The sequence below is a fragment of the Heterodontus francisci genome, chromosome 45 (genome assembly GCF_036365525.1).
Source record: "Heterodontus francisci isolate sHetFra1 chromosome 45, sHetFra1.hap1, whole genome shotgun sequence".
Classification (NCBI taxonomy): domain Eukaryota; kingdom Metazoa; phylum Chordata; class Chondrichthyes; order Heterodontiformes; family Heterodontidae; genus Heterodontus; species Heterodontus francisci.
This window is the reverse complement of record NC_090415.1, coordinates 7,501-27,500: the sequence shown is the minus strand read 5'-3', so window position 1 is coordinate 27,500 and position 20,000 is coordinate 7,501. Positions and strand designations below refer to the sequence as shown.

The 20,000-nt window shown below is 51.7% G+C and overlaps 1 protein-coding gene across 1 annotated transcript in view; it reads left to right on the top strand.

Annotated features, from left to right (window-relative positions):
• Positions 1–12,768, top strand: part of LOC137356251 (ribonuclease inhibitor-like) — a 27,621-nt gene extending 14,853 nt beyond the window's left edge. The window contains exons 4-5 of the mRNA XM_068022124.1: positions 4,345–4,512; positions 12,024–12,768. Coding sequence (XP_067878225.1) covers positions 4,345–4,512; positions 12,024–12,111 — 256 coding nt within the window. The 3' untranslated portion in view covers positions 12,112–12,768. The remainder of the gene's footprint in view (positions 1–4,344; positions 4,513–12,023) is intronic.
• Positions 12,769–20,000: the final 7,232 nt, after the last annotated feature.

The window sequence follows — 20,000 nt, the reverse complement described above, 5'->3', positions numbered from 1 at the left end:
GAGAGAGTGAGTGAGACAGCGAGAGGAGAGAGAGAGAGTGAGACAGCGAGAGGGAGAGAGAGAGTGAGACAGCGAGAGGGAGAGAGAGAGAGAGAGAGACAGTGAGGGAGGTGGTGGGAGCAGAGTCTTTGATATTTTTAGGGCAGAGGTAGATAGATTCTTGATAAGCAAAGGGGTGAAAGGTTATTGGGGGGTTAAACTCCTACTCCTGCTCCTAATTCCTATGTTCTGTCATGACTCTTGACGAGTGACGTGAGATATTGGGTCAAGAGGAGCTTTTCAGGAGCATTTTGAAGGAGGACAGAGATGGAGGGAGAGAGAGAGAGGCGGAGAGGTTTCGGAGATAGGGAGGGAGGGGACGAGGGGCCACGGAGGGATTTGAACGGGAGGGCGAGAAGGTTAAAACGGAGGCGTCACCAAACGAGGAGCCAGCGTAGGTCAGCGAGCGGAGAGGGTGAGGGGTGAAGGGGACTCGGTGTGAGTTAGGAGACGGGGGAATGGGAAAGCAGCAGGAGTTTCGGATGAACTGATGTTTACTGAGGGCTGGGGGGATGGGAGACGGGCTGAGGAGAGAGGGTGGGAACAGTCGAGTGCAAAGGGAACAAAGAAAGAGAAGGGGGGGGATTTCAGCAGCACATGAGCTGAGACTGGGGGCTGAGTCAACAAACACATCTTTCATTTCTACTCAAAGACAGGAAGGCAAAACCTTTCACTGAAAAATTCAGAGTTCCAGGGGTCAATCAGCACACAATACGTTTCTGATCTGCTTTGTTCTAAATGATCAAATTGGGATTTAGCTGCAGCCACAGCTTCCCGCAAAACCCATTTGGGCAAATCAGGATAGCCACGTGAATTGTAGTAAATGTCAAAAACCTTGATAAGGTTAAATTAAAGGCGGGGCTTATGAATTTGTGCTGCATTCGTTATCAAATATGTTCCGTGTTTCACTCCTGCAGGAACAAAGGAAAATGCAGCCAAATTAAACATTTACAAAGGTTGCCTTATACTGACATCGTGTGGCAGGGAGAGAGAGAGACGGAGAGGGGGGAGGGAGAGAGAGGGAGAGAGAGAGAGAGAGACAGAGAGAGAGAGAGACAGAGAGAGAGAGAGAGAGAGACAGAGAGAGAGAGAGAGACAGAGACAGAGAGAGAGAGACAGAGAGAGAGAGAGTGTCAGAGAGAGAGAGAGAGAGACGGAGAGGGGGGAGGGGAGAGAGAGGGAGAGAGAGAGAGAGAGACAGAGAGAGAGAGAGACAGAGAGGGAGGGAGAGAGACAGAGAGAGAGAGAGACAGAGAGGGAGAGAGAGAGAGAGACAGAGAGAGAGAGAGACAGAGAGAGAGAGTGTCAGAGAGAGAGACAGAGAGAGACGGAGAGGGGGGAGGGAGAGAGAGGGAGAGAGAGAGAGAGAGACAGAGAGAGAGAGAGACAGAGAGGGAGGGAGAGAGACAGAGAGAGAGAGAGACAGAGAGGGAGAGAGAGAGAGAGACAGAGAGAGAGAGAGACAGAGAGAGAGAGAGTGTCAGAGAGAGAGAGAGAGAGACGGAGAGGGGGGGAGGGAGAGAGAGGGAGAGAGAGAGAGAGAGACAGAGAGAGAGAGAGACAGAGAGGGAGAGAGAGAGAGAGTCAGAGAGAGAGAGAGACAGAGAGAGAGAGAGTGTCAGAGAGAGAGAGAGAGAGACGGAGAGGGGGGAGGGAGAGAGACAGAGAGAGATAAAGACAGAGAGGGGGGAGAGAGAGACAGAGAGAGACAGAGAGGGAGAGAGAGAGAGAGACAGAGAGGGGGGAGGGAGAGAGACAGAGAGAGATAAAGACAGAGAGGGGGGACAGAGAGACAGAGAGAGAGAGAGAGAGACACAGAGAGAGAGAGAGACAGAGAGAGAGACAGAGAGAGAGAGAGAGAGAGAGAGAGAGCGGGAGAGGTGCTGAACCCGACTGCTCATTCAAAGTGTCAGCACGGTGTAGAGAGGAGAGGGGAGGGGTTCGTCATCGGCTGTAACTCGGTTCCAGGAATGATGTCCCGCTCAGGGAGGTGGGTTTTCCGCCAAAGGTCTTCACGCGACCGAACAGACCAATCAGTTTTAGTCACCCCTACCATGGGAAACAGACTCTGGCTATCTACCCTATCTATGCCTCTCATCATTTTATATACCTCTATCATGTCCCCTCTCAGCCTCCTTTGCTCCAGGAAAACAGACCCAGCCTATCCAAATCTCTCTTTATAACTCAAGCCCTCCAAACCAGGCAACATCCTGGTGAATCTTTTCTGCACCCTCTCTAGCTTAATCACATCTTTCCTGTAGTCCGGCGACCAGAACTGCACACAGTACTCCAAATGCGGCCTAACCAACGTTATGTACAACTGTAACATGACGTCCCAACTCTTGTACTCAATGCCTCTGCCGATGAAGGCAAGCATGCCATACGCCTTCTTCACCACCCTGTCCACCTGTGTTACCACTTTCAGGGAACGATGTACTTGCACCCCCAAGGTGTCTCTGCTCAATAACACTCTCCAGGTCCCTAGTGTGTGTATTAAAGAGCAGCCAGCCGGAGCACTCCAGTTCAAACAGGCTCCTGTACGCTACGGTGATTTTAACCAGCTTTTAAAAGCCCACCCGGGAGAAAACCTGATCTAAGATCACAGAAAATGGCTCAAAACGCATTTCCTGAACCATTTGTCCCATCCAGCGGTGGATAGCCAATGGGTTTCTTGGGATATCTATAATAATTGTTGGATCTGTCAGAATGGGATCCTCCTGTTCCTGTCTAACAGGCTCGAGGGAGGGGGAGGCTGAATGGGATCCTCCTGTTCCTGTGTAACAGGCTCGAGGGGGGAGGCTGAATGGGATCCTCCTGTTCCTGTGTAACAGGCTCGAGGTGCGGGGGGCTGAATGGGATCCTCCTGTTCCTGTGTAACAGGCTCGAGGGAGGGGGGCTGAATGGGATCCTCCTGTTCCTGTGTAACAGGCTCGAGGTGCGGGGGGCTGAATGGGATCCTCCTGTTCCTGTCTAACAGGCTCGAGGTGCGGGGGGGCTGAATGGGATCCTCCTGTTCCTGTGTAACAGACTTGAGGAGGGTGAGCTGAATGGGATCCTCCTGTTCCTGTCTAACAGGCTCGAGGAGGGGGGCTGAATGGGATCCTCCTGTTCCTGTGTAACGGGCTCGAGGGAGGGGGGCTGAATGGGATCCTCCTGTTCCTGTGTAACGGGCTCGAGGGAGGGGGGCTGAATGGGATCCTCCTGTTCCTGTGTAACAGATTTGAGGAGGGTGAGCTGAATGGGATCCTCCTGTTCCTGTGTAACGGGCTCGAGGGAGGGGGGCTGAATGGGATCCTCCTGTTCCTGTGTAACGGGCTCGAGGGAGGGGGGCTGAATGGGATCCTCCTGTTCCTGTGTAACAGGCTCGAGGCGGTGCAGGCTGAATGGGATCCTCCTGTTCCTGTGTAACGGGCTCGAGGGAGGGGGGCTGAATGGGATCCTCCTGTTCCTGTGTAACAGATTTGAGGAGGGTGAGCTGAATGGGATCCTCCTGTTCCTGTGTAACGGGCTCGAGGGAGGGGGGCTGAATGGGATCCTCCTGTTCCTGTGTAACAGACTTGAGGTGGGTGAGCTGAATGGGATCCTCCTGTTCCTGTGTAACAGGCTCGAGGGAGGGGGGAGGCTGAATGGGATCCTCCTGTTCCTGTGTAACAGGGTCAAGGGGGTGGGGGCTTGAATGGGATCCTCCTGTTGCTGTGTAACAGGCTCGAGGGAGGGGGGCTGAATGGGATCCTCCTGTTGCTGTGTAACAGGCTTGAGGGAGGGGGGGGGCTGAATGGGATCCTCCTGTTGCTGTGTAACAGGCTTGAGGGAGGGGGGGGGGTGGCTGAATGGGATCCTCCTGTTGCTGTGTCACGTGCTCGAGGGAGGGGGAGGCTGAATGGGATCCTCCTGTTGCTGTGTAACAGGCTCGAGGGAAGGGGTGGGGGCTGAATGGGATCCTCCTGTTCCTGTGTAACAGGCTCGAGGGAAGGGGGGGGGCTGAATGGGATCCTCCTGTTGCTGTGTCACGTGCTCGAGGGAGGGGGAGGCTGAATGGGATCCTCCTGTTGCTGTGTAACAGGCTCGAGGGAAGGGGTGGGGGGCTGAATGGGATCCTCCTGTTCCTGTGTAACAGGCTCGAGGGAAGGGGGGGGGCTGAATGGGATCCTCCTGTTGCTGTGTACTTCCCAGTGTCTTGCCGTGCAAGTCGATGAGTGGGATGAGCAGGGCTTCCCCAAGGCTGATGCAATGAACAGACTCTGAGAATTTGGTTCAATGTATTACAGACGTGGAGTTTGACGCTGAGTTCCCATTGCCCTGCAGGTTCTGGAATAACGGTATAACGGATACTGGCTGCAAAGTGCTCACGTCTGCTCTCGGACTCAAGGAGACTCTAACTCATCTGGATCTGGCTGACAATCGTCTGACAGACAACGCCGTCCCCGGTCTCACCTCTTTCATCCGGTGCAGCATCAAGCTGGAGTCGATACGGTGAGGTTAGGCCGGGCAAGCCAGGGCACTGTTTATTAAAGAGGAATTAACAGCGGCTCACGGAAGGAGATGTTGGGGCAGGTGAAAGAACGGTCAGTCAGAGAGGTGGGTGTTCAAAGGCGGAGAGAGAGAGAGTGAGGTTCGGGCAGGGAATTCCATAGCTCTCACTATGGAGTACGGGTTGCCTGTACTGTGTCAGAGGGTGGGATATATTACTAATACTTGCTGTCTCTCTGTGGAGTACGGGTTGCCTGTACTGTGTCAGAGGGTGGGATATATTACTAATACTTGCTGTCTCTCTGTGGAGTACGAGTTGCCTGTACTGTGTCAGAGGGTGGGATATATTACTAATACTTGCTGTCTCTCTGTGGAGTCCGGGTTGCCTGTACTGTGTCAGAGGGTGGGATATATTACTAATACTTGCTGTCTCTCTGTGGAGTCCGGGTTGCCTGTACTGTGTCAGAGGGTGGGATATATTACTAATACTTGCTGTCTCTCTGTGGAGTACAGGTTGCCTGTACTGTGTCAGAGGGTGGGATATATTACTAATACTTGCTGTCTCTCTGTGGAGTACAGGTTGCCTGTACTGTGTCAGAGGGTGGGATATATTACTAATACTTGCTGTCTCTCTGTGGAGTCCGGGTTGCCTGTACTGTGTCAGAGGGTGGGATATATTACTAATACTTGCTGTCTCCCTGTGGAGTACAGATTGCCTGTACTGTGTCAGAGGGTGGGGTATATTACTAATACTTGCTGTCTCCCTGTGGAGTACAGATTTCCTGTACTGTGTCAGAGGGTGGGATATATTACTAATACTTGCTGTCTCTCTGTGGAGTACGAGTTGCCTGTACTGTGTCAGAGGGTGGGATATATTACTAATACTTGCTGAATCTCTGTGGAGTACGGGTTGCCTGTACTGTGTCAGAGGGTGGGGTATATTACTAATACTTGCTGTCTCTCAGTGGGAGTACGAGTTGCCTGTACTGTGTCAGAGGGTAGGATATATTACTAATACTTGCTGAATCACTGTGGAGTACGGGTTGCCTGTACTGTGTCAGAGGGTGGGGTATATTACTAATACTTGCTGAATCTCTGTGGAGTACAGGTTGCCTGTACTGTGTCAGAGGGTGTGATATATTACTAATAATTGCTGAATCTCTATGGAGTACGGGTTGCCTGTACTGTGTCAGAGGGTGTGATATATTACTAATACTTGCTGTCTCTCTGTGGAGTACGGGTTGCCTGTACTGTGTCAGAGGGTGGGATATATTACTAATACTTGCTGTCTCTCTGTGGAGTACGGGTTGCCTGTACTGTGTCAGAGGGTGGGGTATATTACTAATACTTGCTGAATCTCTGTGGAGTACAGGTTGCCTGTACTGTGTCAGAGGGTGTGATATATTACTAATACTTGCTGGATCTCTATGGAGTACGGGTTGCCTGTACTGTGTCAGAGGGTGTGATATATTACTAATACTTGCTGTCTCTCTATGGAGTACGGGTTGCCTGTACTGTGTCAGAGGGTGGGGTATATTACTAATACTTGCTGAATCTCTGTGGAGTACGGGTTGCCTGTACTGTGTCAGAGGGGTGGGATATATTACTAATACTTGCTGTCTCTCTGTGGAGTACAGGTTGCCTGTACTGTGTCAGAGGGTGGGATATATTACTAATACTTGCTGTCTCTCTGTGGAGTCCGGGTTGCCTGTACTGTGTCAGAGGGTGGGATATATTACTAATACTTGCTGTCTCTCTGTGGAGTACAGGTTGCCTGTACTGTGTCAGAGGGTGGGATATATTACGAATACTTGCTGTCTCTCTGTGGAGTCCGGGTTGCCTGTACTGTGTCAGAGGGTGGGATATATTACTAATACTTGCTGTCTCTCTGTGGAGTACAGGTTGCCTGTACTGTGTCAGAGGGTGGGATATATTACTAATACTTGCTGTCTCTCTGTGGAGTACAGGTTGCCTGTACTGTGTCAGAGGGTGGGATATATTACTAATACTTGCTGTCTCTCTGTGGAGTCCGGGTTGCCTGTACTGTGTCAGAGGGTGGGATATATTACTAATACTTGCTGTCTCCCTGTGGAGTACAGATTGCCTGTACTGTGTCAGAGGGTGGGGTATATTACTAATACTTGCTGTCTCCCTGTGGAGTACAGATTTCCTGTACTGTGTCAGAGGGTGGGATATATTACTAATACTTGCTGTCTCTCTGTGGAGTACGAGTTGCCTGTACTGTGTCAGAGGGTGGGAATATATTACTAATACTTGCTGTCTCTCTGTGGAGTACGGGTTGCCTGTACTGTGTCAGAGGGTGGGATATATTACTAATACTTGCTGTCTCTCTGTGGAGTACGGGTTGCCTGTACTGTGTCAGAGGGTGGGGTATATTACTAATACTTGCTGAATCTCTGTGGAGTACAGGTTGCCTGTACTGTGTCAGAGGGTGTGATATATTACTAATACTTGCTGGATCTCTATGGAGTACGGGTTGCCTGTACTGTGTCAGAGGGTGGGATATATTACTAATACTTGCTGTCTCTCTGTGGAGTCCGGGTTGCCTGTACTGTGTCAGAGGGTGGGATATATTACTAATACTTGCTGTCTCCCTGTGGAGTACAGATTGCCTGTACTGTGTCAGAGGGTGGGGTATATTACTAATACTTGCTGTCTCCCTGTGGAGTACAGATTTCCTGTACTGTGTCAGAGGGTGGGATATATTACTAATACTTGCTGTCTCTCTGTGGAGTACGAGTTGCCTGTACTGTGTCAGAGGGTGGGATATATTACTAATACTTGCTGTCTCTCTGTGGAGTACGGGTTGCCTGTACTGTGTCAGAGGGTGGGATATATTACTAATACTTGCTGTCTCTCTGTGGAGTACGGGTTGCCTGTACTGTGTCAGAGGGTGGGGTATATTACTAATACTTGCTGAATCTCTGTGGAGTACGGGTTGCCTGTACTGTGTCAGAGGGTGGGATATATTACTAATACTTGCTGTCTCTCTGTGGAGTACAGGTTGCCTGTACTGTGTCAGAGGGTGGGATATATTACTAATACTTGCTGTCTCTCTGTGGAGTACGAGTTGCCTGTACTGTGTCAGAGGGTGGGATATATTACTAATACTTGCTGTCTCTCTATGGAGTACACGTTGCCTGTACTGTGTCAGAGGGTGGGATATATTACTAATACTTGCTGTCTCTCTATGGAGTACAAGTTGCCTGTACTGTGTCAGAGGGTGGGATATATTACTAATACTTGCTGTCTCTCTGTGGAGTACAGGTTGCCTGTACTGTGTCAGAGGGTGGGATATATTACTAATACTTGCTGTCTCTCTATGGAGTACAGGTTGCCTGTACTGTGTCAGAGGGTGGAGTATATTACTAATACTTGCTGTCTCTCTGTGGAGTATGGGTTGCCTGTACTGTGTCAGAGGGTGGGATATATTACTAATACTTGCTGTCTCTCTGTGGAGTACAAGTTGCCTGTACTGTGTCAGAGGGTGTTATATATTACTAATACTTGCTGTCTCTCTGTGGAGTACAGGTTGCCTGTACTGTGTCAGAGGGTGGGATATGTTACTAATACTTGCTGTCTCTCTGTGGAGTACAGATTTCCTGTACTGTGTCAGAGGGTGTGATATATTACTAATACTTGCTGTCTCTCTGTGGAGTACAGGTTGCCTGTACTGTGTCAGAGGGTGGGATATATTACTGATACTTGCTGTCTCTCTGTGGAGTACGGGTTGCCTGTACTGTGTCAGAGGGTGGGGTATATTACTAATACTTGCTGTCTCTCTGTGGAGTACAGATTTCCTGTACTGTGTCAGAGGGTGGGATATATTACTGATACTTGCTGTCTCTCTGTGGAGTACGATATGCCTGTACTGTGTCAGAGGGTGGGATATATTACTAATACTTGCTGTCTCTCTGTGGAGTACAGGTTGCCTGTACTGTGTCAGAGGGTGGGATATATTACTAATACTTGCTGTCTCTCTGTGGAGTACGGGTTGCCTGTACTGTCTCAGAGGGTGGGATATATTACTAATACTTGCTGTCTCTCTGTGGAGTACAGATTGCCTGTACTGTGTCAGAGGGTGGGATATATTACTTATGCTTGCTGTCTCTCTGTGGAGTACGGGTTGCCTGTACTGTGTCAGAGGGTGGGTATATTACTAATACTTGCTGTCTCTCTGTGGAGTACGGGTTGCCTGTACTGTGTCAGAGGGTGGGTATATTACTAATACTTGCTGTCTCTCTGTGGAGTACAGGTTGCCTGTACTGTGTCAGAGGGTGGGATATATTACTAATACTTGCTGTCTCTCTGTGGAGTACAGGTTGCCTGTACTGTGTCAGAGGGTGGGATATATTACTAATACTTGCTGTCTCTCTGTGGAGTACGATATGCCTGTACTGTGTCAGAGGGTGGGTGTATTACTAATACTTGCTGTCTCTCTGTGGAGTACGGGTTTCCTGTACTGTGTCAGAGGGTGGGGTATATTACTAATACGTGCTGTCTCTCTGTGGAGTACAGATTGCCTGTACTGTGTCAGAGGGTGTGATATATTACTAATACTTGCTGTCTCTCTGTGGAGTACAAGTTGCCTGTACTGTGTCAGAGGGTGTGATATATTACTAATACTTGCTGTCTCTCTGTGGAGTACAGGTTGCCTGTACTGTGTCAGAGGGTGTGATATATTACTTATGCTTGCTGTCTCTCTGTGGAGTAAGGGTTGCTTGTACTGTGTCAGAGGGTGGGATATATTACTAATACGTGCTGTCTCTCTGTGGAGTACAGGTTGCCTGTACTGTGTCAGAGGGTGGGATATATTACTTATACTTGCTGTCTCTCTGTGGAGTACGATATGCCTGTACTGTGTCAGAGGGTGGGTGTATTACTAATACTTGCTGTCTCTCTGTGGAGTACAGGTTGCCTGTACTGTGTCAGAGGGTGGGATATATTACTAATACTTGCTGTCTCTCTGTGGAGTACAGGTTGCCTGTACTGTGTCAGAGGGTGTGATATATTACTAATACTTGCTGTCTCTCTGTGGAGTACAGGTTGCCTGTACTGTGTCAGAGGGTGTGATATATTACTAATACTTGCTGTCTCTCTGTGGAGTACAAGTTGCCTGTACTGTGTCAGAGGGTGTGATATATTACTAATACTTGCTGTCTCTCTGTGGAGTACAGGTTGCCTGTACTGTGTCAGAGGGTGTGATATATTACTAATACTTGCTGTCTCTCTGTGGAGTACAGGTTGCCTGTACTGTGTCAGAGGGTGGGATATATTACTAATACTTGCTGTCTCTCTGTGGAGTACAGGTTGCCTGTACTGTGTCAGAGGGTGGGATATATTACTAATACTTGCTGTCTCTCTGTGGAGTACAGGTTGCCTGTACTGTGTCAGAGGGTGGGATATATTACTAATACTTGCTGTCTCTCTGTGGAGTACAAGTTGCCTGTACTGTGTCAGAGGGTTTGATATATTACTAATACTTGCTGTCTCTCTGTGGAGTACAGGTTGCCTGTACTGTGTCAGAGGGTGGAGTATATTACTAATACTTGCTGTCTCTCTGTGGAGTACAGGTTGCCTGTACTGTGTCAGAGGGTGTGATATATTACTAATACTTGCTGTCTCTCTGTGGAGTACAGGTTGCCTGTACTGTGTCAGAGGGTGGGATATATTACTAATACTTGCTGTCTCTCTGTGGAGTACAGGTTGCCTGTACTGTGTCAGAGGGTGGGATATATTACTAATACTTGCTGTCTCTCTGTGGAGTACGAGTTGCCTGTACTGTGTCAGAGGGTGGGATATATTACTAATACTTGCTGTCTCTCTGTGGAGTACAGGTTGCCTGTACTGTGTCAGAGGGTGGGATATATTACTAATACTTGCTGAATCTCTGTGGAGTACGGGTTGCCTGTACTGTGTCAGAGGGTGGGGTATATTACTAATACTTGCTGTCTCTCTGTGGAGTACAGGTTTCCTGTACTGTGTCAGAGGGTGGGATATATTACTAATACTTGCTGTCTCTCTGTGGAGTACGATATGCCTGTACTGTGTCAGAGGGTGGGTGTATTACTAATACTTGCTGTCTCTCTGTGGAGTACGGGTTTCCTGTACTGTGTCAGAGGGTGGGGTATATTACTAATATGTGCTGTCTCTCTGTGGAGTACAGATTGCCTGTACTGTGTCAGAGGGTGTGATATATTACTAATACTTGCTGTCTCTCTGTGGAGTACAAGTTGCCTGTACTGTGTCAGAGGGTGTGATATATTACTAATACTTGCTGTCTCTCTGTGGAGTACAAGTTGCCTGTACTGTGTCAGAGGGTGTGATATATTACTAATACGTGCTGTCTCTCTGTGGAGTACAGGTTGCCTGTACTGTGTCAGAGGGTGGGATATATTACTAATACTTGCTGTCTCTCTGTGGAGTACGATATGCCTGTACTGTGTCAGAGGGTGGGTGTATTACTAATACTTGCTGTCTCTCTGTGGAGTACGGGATGCCTGTCCTGTGTCAGAGGGTGTGATATATTACTAATACTTGCTGTCTCTCTGTGGAGTACAGGTTGCCTGTACTGTGTCAGAGGGTGGGATATATTACTAATACGTGCTGTCTCTCTGTGGAGTACAGATTGCCTGTACTGTGTCAGAGGGTGTGATATATTACTAATACTTGCTGTCTCTCTGTGGAGTACAAGTTGCCTGTACTGTGTCAGAGGGTGTGATATATTACTAATACTTGCTGTCTCTCTGTGGAGTACAGGTTGCCTGTACTGTGTCAGAGGGTGTGATATATTACTAATACTTGCTGTCTCTCTGTGGAGTACAGGTTGCCTGTACTGTGTCAGAGGGTGGGATATATTACTAATACTTGCTGTCTCTCTGTGGAGTACAGGTTGCCTGTACTGTGTCAGAGGGTGGGATATATTACTAATACTTGCTGTCTCTCTGTGGAGTACAGGTTGCCTGTACTGTGTCAGAGGGTGGGATATATTACTAATACTTGCTGTCTCTCTGTGGAGTACAAGTTGCCTGTACTGTGTCAGAGGGTTTGATATATTACTAATACTTGCTGTCTCTCTGTGGAGTACAGGTTGCCTGTACTGTGTCAGAGGGTGGAGTATATTACTAATACTTGCTGTCTCTCTGTGGAGTACAGGTTGCCTGTACTGTGTCAGAGGGTGTGATATATTACTAATACTTGCTGTCTCTCTGTGGAGTACAGGTTGCCTGTACTGTGTCAGAGGGTGGGATATATTACTAATACTTGCTGTCTCTCTGTGGAGTACAGGTTGCCTGTACTGTGTCAGAGGGTGGGATATATTACTAATACTTGCTGTCTCTCTGTGGAGTACGAGTTGCCTGTACTGTGTCAGAGGGTGGGATATATTACTAATACTTGCTGTCTCTCTGTGGAGTACAGGTTGCCTGTACTGTGTCAGAGGGTGGGATATATTACTAATACTTGCTCTCTCTCTGCTCTGCTCTCGGTTTCAGCCTCGCTGGGAACAGGTTCAGCCGCGCCAAACGGAGGGACCTTCTGTCGTGCGGACTCTGCGCCTCGGACTCAACCCACCAGGCTTGACCCAAAGCCGGGCTCCGTAAATCCAGCGGGACAGAGCGAGAGTGAGAGAGGGAGGGTCGCTGATGTCGGACAGAGGTACACCAGACCGGTGGGCAGCAGGGACGAGAACGAGCTGGCGTTTGCCCAGCCCCTCTCACCGAGGGCAGCGCGGGAATGCCCCGGATTGCCCCTTTCAGTCCGCGAGGGGCAGCTTCTTCCAATGGGTGTACCCTGGAAGCTCGCGAGGGCCGCCCGAGGGGACGGACAGAGGGAACCGCGAGTTCGACATCTCACCCGAAAGACGGAGACAGGTGACTCAAGCGTCGATGATCGTGAATGTATTGCTGAATTGTCTGCCCTCTTTTGTCCAGGCGTGCAAGGGGCGACGGGCGTTCCCTCCAGGAGCACGACCGCGGACGAAGCAAACTGGATCCCCGTCGTTCTCGGCTCCTTCCGGAACAGCTTCAGCCAAGGAAAGAACAGTCTTCGAACCCAAACTGTGAGGGCAGGGAGAGAGGGCGCGTTGCAGGGGAATTGGAAATCGGGTGGGATTCTGTTCCGAGCACTCATTATCCGCTCCCCTCGCAGATACACAGTCAACAACCAACCTCGGATCTGACTGGCTCCTGTCAAAGAAAATTCTGGGTCTTTTTACATCAATAAATCTTTTCATTTCTGCTTCGTCTGCCGTTTCCTGATCGACTCCGAAAGGTCAAATATCAAGCCCGACGCCGAGTCAGACAGTGATGAGCACTCACATCGAGGCCATTCGGCCCCTCCTCGAGTCGTTACACAGGAACAGGAGGGTCCCTTTCAGCCTCCCCCCCTCTCTCTCGAGCCTGTTACACAGGAACAGGAGGATCCCATTCAGCCCCAATCTCCCTCGAGCCTGTTACACAGGAACAGGAGGATCCCATTCAGCCCCAATCTCCCTCGAGCCTGTTGCACAGTAACAGGAGGATCCCATTCAGCCTCCCCTCCCTCGAGCCTGTTGCACAGGAACAGAAGGATCCCATTCAGCCTCCCCCTCCCTCGAGCCTGTGACACAGGGACAGGAGGATCAAATTCAGCCTCCCCCTCCCTCGAGCCTGTTACACAGGAACAGGAGGATCCCATTCAGCCTCCCCCTCCTCGAGCCTGTTGCACAGGAACAGGAGGATCCCATTCAGCCTCCCCCTCCTCGAGCCTGTTACACAGGAACAGGAGGATCCCATTCAGCCTCCCCCTCCTCGAGCCTGTTACACAGGAACAGGAGGATCCCATTCAGCCTCCCCCTCCTCGAGCCTGTTGCACAGGAACAGGAGGATCCCATTCAGCCTCCCCCTCCTCGAGCCTGTTACACAGGAACAGGAGGATCCCATTCAGCCTCCCCCTCCTCGAGCCTGTTACACAGGAACAGGAGGATCCCATTCAGCCTCCCCCCCCTCGAGCCTGTTACACAGGAACAGGAGGATCCCATTCAGCCTCCCCCCCTCGAGCCTGTTACACAGGAACAGGAGGATCCCATTCAGCCTCCCCTCCCTCGAGTCTGTTACACAGGAACAGGAGGATCCCATTCAGCCTCCCCCTCCCTCGAGCCTGTTACACAGGAACAGGAGGATCCCATTCAGCCTCCCCCTCCTCGAGCCTGTTGCACAGGAACAGGAGGATCCCATTCAGCCTCCCCCTCCTCGAGCCTGTTGCACAGGAACAGGAGGATCCCATTCAGCCTCCCCCTCCTCGAGCCTGTTACACAGGAACAGGAGGATCCCATTCAGCCTCCCCCTCCTCGAGCCTGTTACACAGGAACAGGAGGATCCCATTCAGCCTCCCCCTCCTCGAGCCTGTTACACAGGAACAGGAGGATCCCATTCAGCCCCCACCCCCTCGAGCCTGCTACACAGGAACAGGAGGATCCCATTCAGCCCCAATCTCCCTCGAGCCTGTTACACAGGAACAGGAGGATCCCATTCAGCCCCCACCCCCTCGAGCCTGTTACACAGGAACAGGAGGATCCCATTCAGCCCCCACCCCCTCGAGTCTGTTACACAGGAACAGGAGGATCCCATTCAGCCTCCCCCCCCTCGAGTCTGTTACACAGGAACAGGAGGATCCCATTCAGCCCCCACCCCCTCGAGCCTGTTACACAGGAACAGGAGGATCCCATTCAGCCTCCACCGCCTCGAGCCTGTTACACAGGAACAGGAGGATCCCATTCAGCCCCCACCCCCTCGAGCCTGTTGCACAGGAACAGGAGGATCCCATTCAGCCTCCACCGCCTCGAGCCTGTTACACAGGAACAGGAGGATCCCATTCAGCCTCCCCTCCTCGAGCCTATTACACAGGAACAGGAGGATCCCATTCAGCCTCCCCTCCCTCGAGCCTGTTATACAAGAACAGGAGGATCCCATTCAGCCCCAATCTCCCTCGAGCCTATTACACAGGAACAGGAGGATCCCATTCAGCCTGCACCCCCTCGAGCCTGTTACACAGGAACAGCAGGATCCCATTCAGCCTCCCCCCCTCGAGCCTGTTACACAGGAACAGGAGGATCCCATTCAGCCTCCCCCCCCTCGAGCCTATTACACAGGAACAGGAGGATCCCATTCAGCCCCCCTCCCTCGAGCCTGTTACACAGGAACAGGAGGATCCCATTTAGCTCCCCCTCCCTCGAGCCTGTTACACAGGAACAGGAGGATCCCATTCAGCCCCAATCTCCCTCGAGTCTGTTACACAGGAACAGGAGGATCCCATTCAGCCCCCACCCCCTCGAGCCTGTTACACAGGAACAGGAGGATCCCATTCAGCCTGCACCCCCTCGAGCCTGTTACACAGGAACAGGAGGATCCCATTCAGCCCCAATCTCCCTCGAGCCTATTACACAGGAACAGGAGGATCCCATTCAGCCTCCACCCTCCCTCGAGCCTGTTACACAGGAACAGGAGGATCCCATTCAGCCTCCCCCTCCTCGAGCCTGTTACACAGGACAGGAGGATCCCATTCAGCCCCCACCCCCTCGAGCCTGTTGCACAGGAACAGGAGGATCCCATTCAGCCTCCCCCTCCTCGAGCCTGTTACACAGGAACAGCAGGATCCCATTCAGCCTCCCCCCCTCGAGCCTGTTACACAGGAACAGGAGGATCCCATTCAGCCTCCCCCCCCTCGAGCCTATTACACAGGAACAGGAGGATCCCATTCAGCCCCAATCTCCCTCGAGCCTGTTACACAGGAACAGGAGGATCCCATTCAGCCTCCCCCCCCTCGAGCCTATTACACAGGAACAGGAGGATCCCATTCAGCCCCAATCTCCCTCGAGCCTGTTACACAGGAACAGGAGGATCCCATTCAGCCTCCCCCCCTCGAGCCTGTTGCACAGGAACAGGAGGATCCCATTCAGCCTCCCCCCCTCGAGCCTGTTGCACAGGAACAGGAGGATCCCATTCAGCCTCCCCCCCTCGAGCCTGTTGCACAGGAACAGGAGGATCCCATTCAGCCTGCACCCCCTCGAGCCTGTTACACAGGAACAGGAGGATCCCATTCAGCCCCAATCTCCCTCGAGCCTGTTGCACAGGAACAGGAGGATCCCATTCAGCCTCCCCCTCCTCGAGCCTGTTACACAGGAACAGGAGGATCCCATTCAGCCTCCCCCCCCCTCGAGTCTGTTACACAGGAACAGGAGGATCCCATTCAGCCTCCCCCTCCTCGAGCCTGTTACACAGGAACAGGAGGATCCCATTCAGCCCCAATCTCCCTCGAGCCTATTACACAGGAACAGGAGGATCCCATTCAGCCCCAATCTCCCTCGAGCCTGTTGCACAGGAACAGGAGGATCCCATTCAGCCCCAATCTCCCTCGAGCCTGTTGCACAGGAACAGGAGGATCCCATTCAGCCCCCACCCCCTCGAGCCTGTTGCACAGGAACAGGAGGATCCCATTCAGCCCCAATCTCCCTCGAGCCTGTTACACAGGAACAGGAGGATCCCATTCAGCCTGCACCCCCTCGAGCCTGTTACACAGGAACAGGAGGATCCCATTCAGCCCCAATCTCCCTCGAGCCTGTTGCACAGGAACAGGAGGATCCCATTCAGCCCCCCACCCCCTCGAGCCTGTTACACAGGAACAGGAGGATCCCATTCAGCCCCCACCCCCTCGAGCCTGTTGCACAGGAACAGGAGGATCCCATTCAGCCCCAATCTCCCTCGAGCCTGTTGCACAGGAACAGGAGGATCCCATTCAGCCCCAATCTCCCTCGAGCCTGTTGCACAGGAACAGGAGGATCCCATTCAGCCCCCACCCCCTCGAGCCTGTTACACAGGAACAGGAGGATCCCATTCAGCCTCCCCCCTCGAGCTGTTACACAGGAACAGGAGGATCCCATTCAGCCTCCCCCCCTCGAGCCTGTTACACAGGAACAGGAGGATCCCATTCAGCCCCCACCCCCTCGAGCCTGTTACACAGGAACAGGAGGATCCCATTCAGCCCAGCCCCTCCCTCGACCCTCGAGCCTGTTACACAGGAACAGGAGGATCCCATTCAGCCTCCCCCCCTCGAGCCTGTTACACAGGAACAGGAGGATCCCATTCAGTCTCCCCCCTCGAGCCTGTTACACAGGAACAGGAGGATCCCATTCAGCCTCCCCCCCTCGAGCCTGTTACACAGGAACAGGAGGATCCCATTCAGCCTCCCCCCCCTCGAGCCTGTTACACAGGAACAGGAGGATCCCATTCAGCCTCCCCCCCTCGAGCCTGTTACACAGTAACAGGAGGATCCCATTCAGCCCCCCTCCCTCGAGCCTGTTACACAGTAACAGGAGGATCCCATGGGGGGGCGGGGGGGGGGTTGCTGAATGGGATCCTCCTGTGTAAGTCTGTTACATTTCTGGAAATGGTTAAAAGATAATTAACTCCAATCACTGCACTGTATGTCTCCGCTGTGCCTAAATTTTCTTTAAAGGAGACGTACAGAATCTGACCACAAGGAGCCACTGGAGGTCCACTTGTGGGTTGTTTCCAGTTTGCATTCTCCTTTTATTTCTGCACACCTGTCTGAATGTTCATTCGTAGAACAAATCAAAATCATCGACAGATAAACCATTAAAGATAGAGGGAGAGTGACAAGACCTAGGGCCAGCACGGGGGATTAGATACAGAGTAAAGCTCCTCTACACTGTCCCCATCAAACACTCCCCAGGACAGGTACAGTACGGGGGGGTTAGATACAGAGTAAAGCTCCCTCTACACTGTCCCCCATCAAACACTCCCAGGACAGGTACAGTACGGGGGATTAGATACAGAGTAAAGCTCCCTCTACACTGTCCCCCATCAAACACTCCCCAGGACAGGTACAGTACGGGGGGTTAGATACAGAGTAAAGCTCCCTCTACACTGTCCCCCATCAAACACTCCCAGGACAGGTACAGTACGGGGGGTTAGATACAGAGTAAAGCTCCCTCTACATTGTCCCCATCAAACACTCCCAGGACAGGTACAGTACGGGGGGTTAGATACAGAGTAAAGCTCCCTCTACACTGTCCCCCATCAAACACTCCCAGGACAGGTACAGTACGGGGGGTTAGATACAGAGTAAAGCTCCCTCTTCACTGTCCCCATCAAACACTCCCCAGGACAGGTACAGTACGGGGATTAGATACAGAGTAAAGCTCCCTCTACACTGTCCCCATCAAACACTCCCAGGACAGGTACAGTACGGGGGGTTAGATACAGAGTAAAGCTCCCTCTACACTGTCCCCCATCAAACACTCCCCAGGACAGGTACAGTACGGGGGGTTAGATACAGAGTAAAGCTCCCTCTACACTGTCCCCATCAAACACTCCCAGGACAGGTACAGTACGGGGGGTAGATACAGAGTAAAGCTCCCTCCACACTGTCCCCATCAAACACTCCCAGGACAGGTACAGTACGGGGGGTTAGATACAGAGTAAAGCTCCCTCTGCACTGTCCCCATCAAACACTCCCCAGGACAGGTACAGTACGGGGTTAGATACAGAGTAAAACTCCCTCTACACTGTCCCCCATCAAACACTCCCCAGGACAGGTACAGTACGGGGTTAGATACAGAGTAAAGCTCCCTCCACACTGTCCCCCATCAAACACTCCCAGGACAGGTACAGTACGGGGGGTTAGATATAGAGTAAAGCTCCCTCTGCACTGTCCCCATCAAACACTCCCCAGGACAGGTACAGTACGGGGGGTTAGATATAGAGTAAAGCTCCCTCTGCACTGTCCCCCATCAAACACTCCCCAGGACAGGTACAGTACGGGGGGTTAGATACAGAGTAAAGCTCCCTCTACACTGTCCCCATCAAACACTCCCAGGACAGGTACAGTACGGGGGGTTAGATACAGAGTAAAGCTCCCTCTACACTGTCCCCCATCAAACACTCCCCAGGACAGGTACAGTACGGGGGGTTAGATACAGAGTAAAGCTCCCTCTACACTGTCCCCATCAAACACTCCCAGGACAGGTACAGTACGGGGGGTTAGATACAGAGTAAAGCTCCCTCCACACTGTCCCCATCAAACACTCCCAGGACAGGTACAGTACGGGGGGTTAGATACAGAGTAAAGCTCCCTCTGCACTGTCCCCATCAAACACTCCCCAGGACAGGTACAGTACGGGGGTTAGATACAGAGTAAAACTCCCTCTACACTGTCCCCCATCAAACACTTCCCCAGGACAGGTACAGTACGGGGTTAGATACAGAGTAAAGCTCCTCCACACTGTCCCCCATCAAACACTCCCAGGACAGGTACAGTACGGGGGGTTAGATATAGAGTAAAGCTCCCTCTGCACTGTCCCCATCAAACACTCCCCAGGACAGGTACAGTACGGGGGGTTAGATATAGAGTAAAGCTCCCTCTGCACTGTCCCCCATCAAACACTCCCAGGACAGGTACAGTACGGGGGTTAGATACAGAGTAAAGCTCCCTCTACACTGTCCCCATCAAACACTCCCAGGACAGGTACAGTACGGGGGTTAGATACAGAGTAAAGCTCCCTCTACACTGTCCCCCATCAAACACTCCCAGGACAGGTACAGTACGGGGTGTTAGATACAGAGTAAAGCTCCCTCTTGTACAGTGCGGATGGGGCAGAAGTTGGGGTTAAAAATTCAGTGTTTTTTGGTGGTGAAAGTGAGTTGATTAAAGTGGGCTTTGAGCTGCAGTCTGAAAGCTGCCAATATTAAGAGCCTGTTATTCTGGGATGTCGGGAGCTGGGAGGACAGCCTCTCGCTCTGATTGGACTGTGGGAGAGGGGTAAAAAAAAGGTTTGGATCACTGACAAAAAGTTGGGTGCAACTTTTCTCTGTGTGTTTGCTGCTCGCCTGTATGCTGTTCCTTCTCACTGCCGGCAGCTAGTTCGGGTTAAGCTGCTGTACACAGGATCGGGGGAGTGAGTGCCCGGGGTTTGAGGGTGTCAGGAGCCTGGGGAACACAGGCTGGTCTGCCAGACAGACAGACAGAGGAGCCCCAGCCGGCGTCATGTCCCGCACCGAGGAGGTGAACAGATTGACCGAGCGCGTCTATAAGGTGGGTGCACCCACAGGGAAATAGAGAGAGAGAGAGAGATCAAAAAGGGAGAGGGAGGGGAGGGGGAACAACCTGGGAGAGAGAGGAACAGAGAGAGAGAGACAGTCAGAGAGAGAGTCAGAGAGAGAATCTGGGACAGAGCTGGGGAGAGAGAGAGAGAGACAGATAGACAGACAGACAGAGAGAGACAGACAGACAGACAGACAGAGAGAGAGAGAGAGTCAGAGAGAGAATCTGAGACATAGCTGGGGAGAGAGCCAGAGAGAGACAGAGAGAGACAGACAGACAGAGAGAGACAGACAGACAGAGAGACAGAGAGAGAGAGAGTCAGAGAGAGAATCTGGGACAGAGCTGGAGAGAGAGAGAGAGTCAGAGAGAGA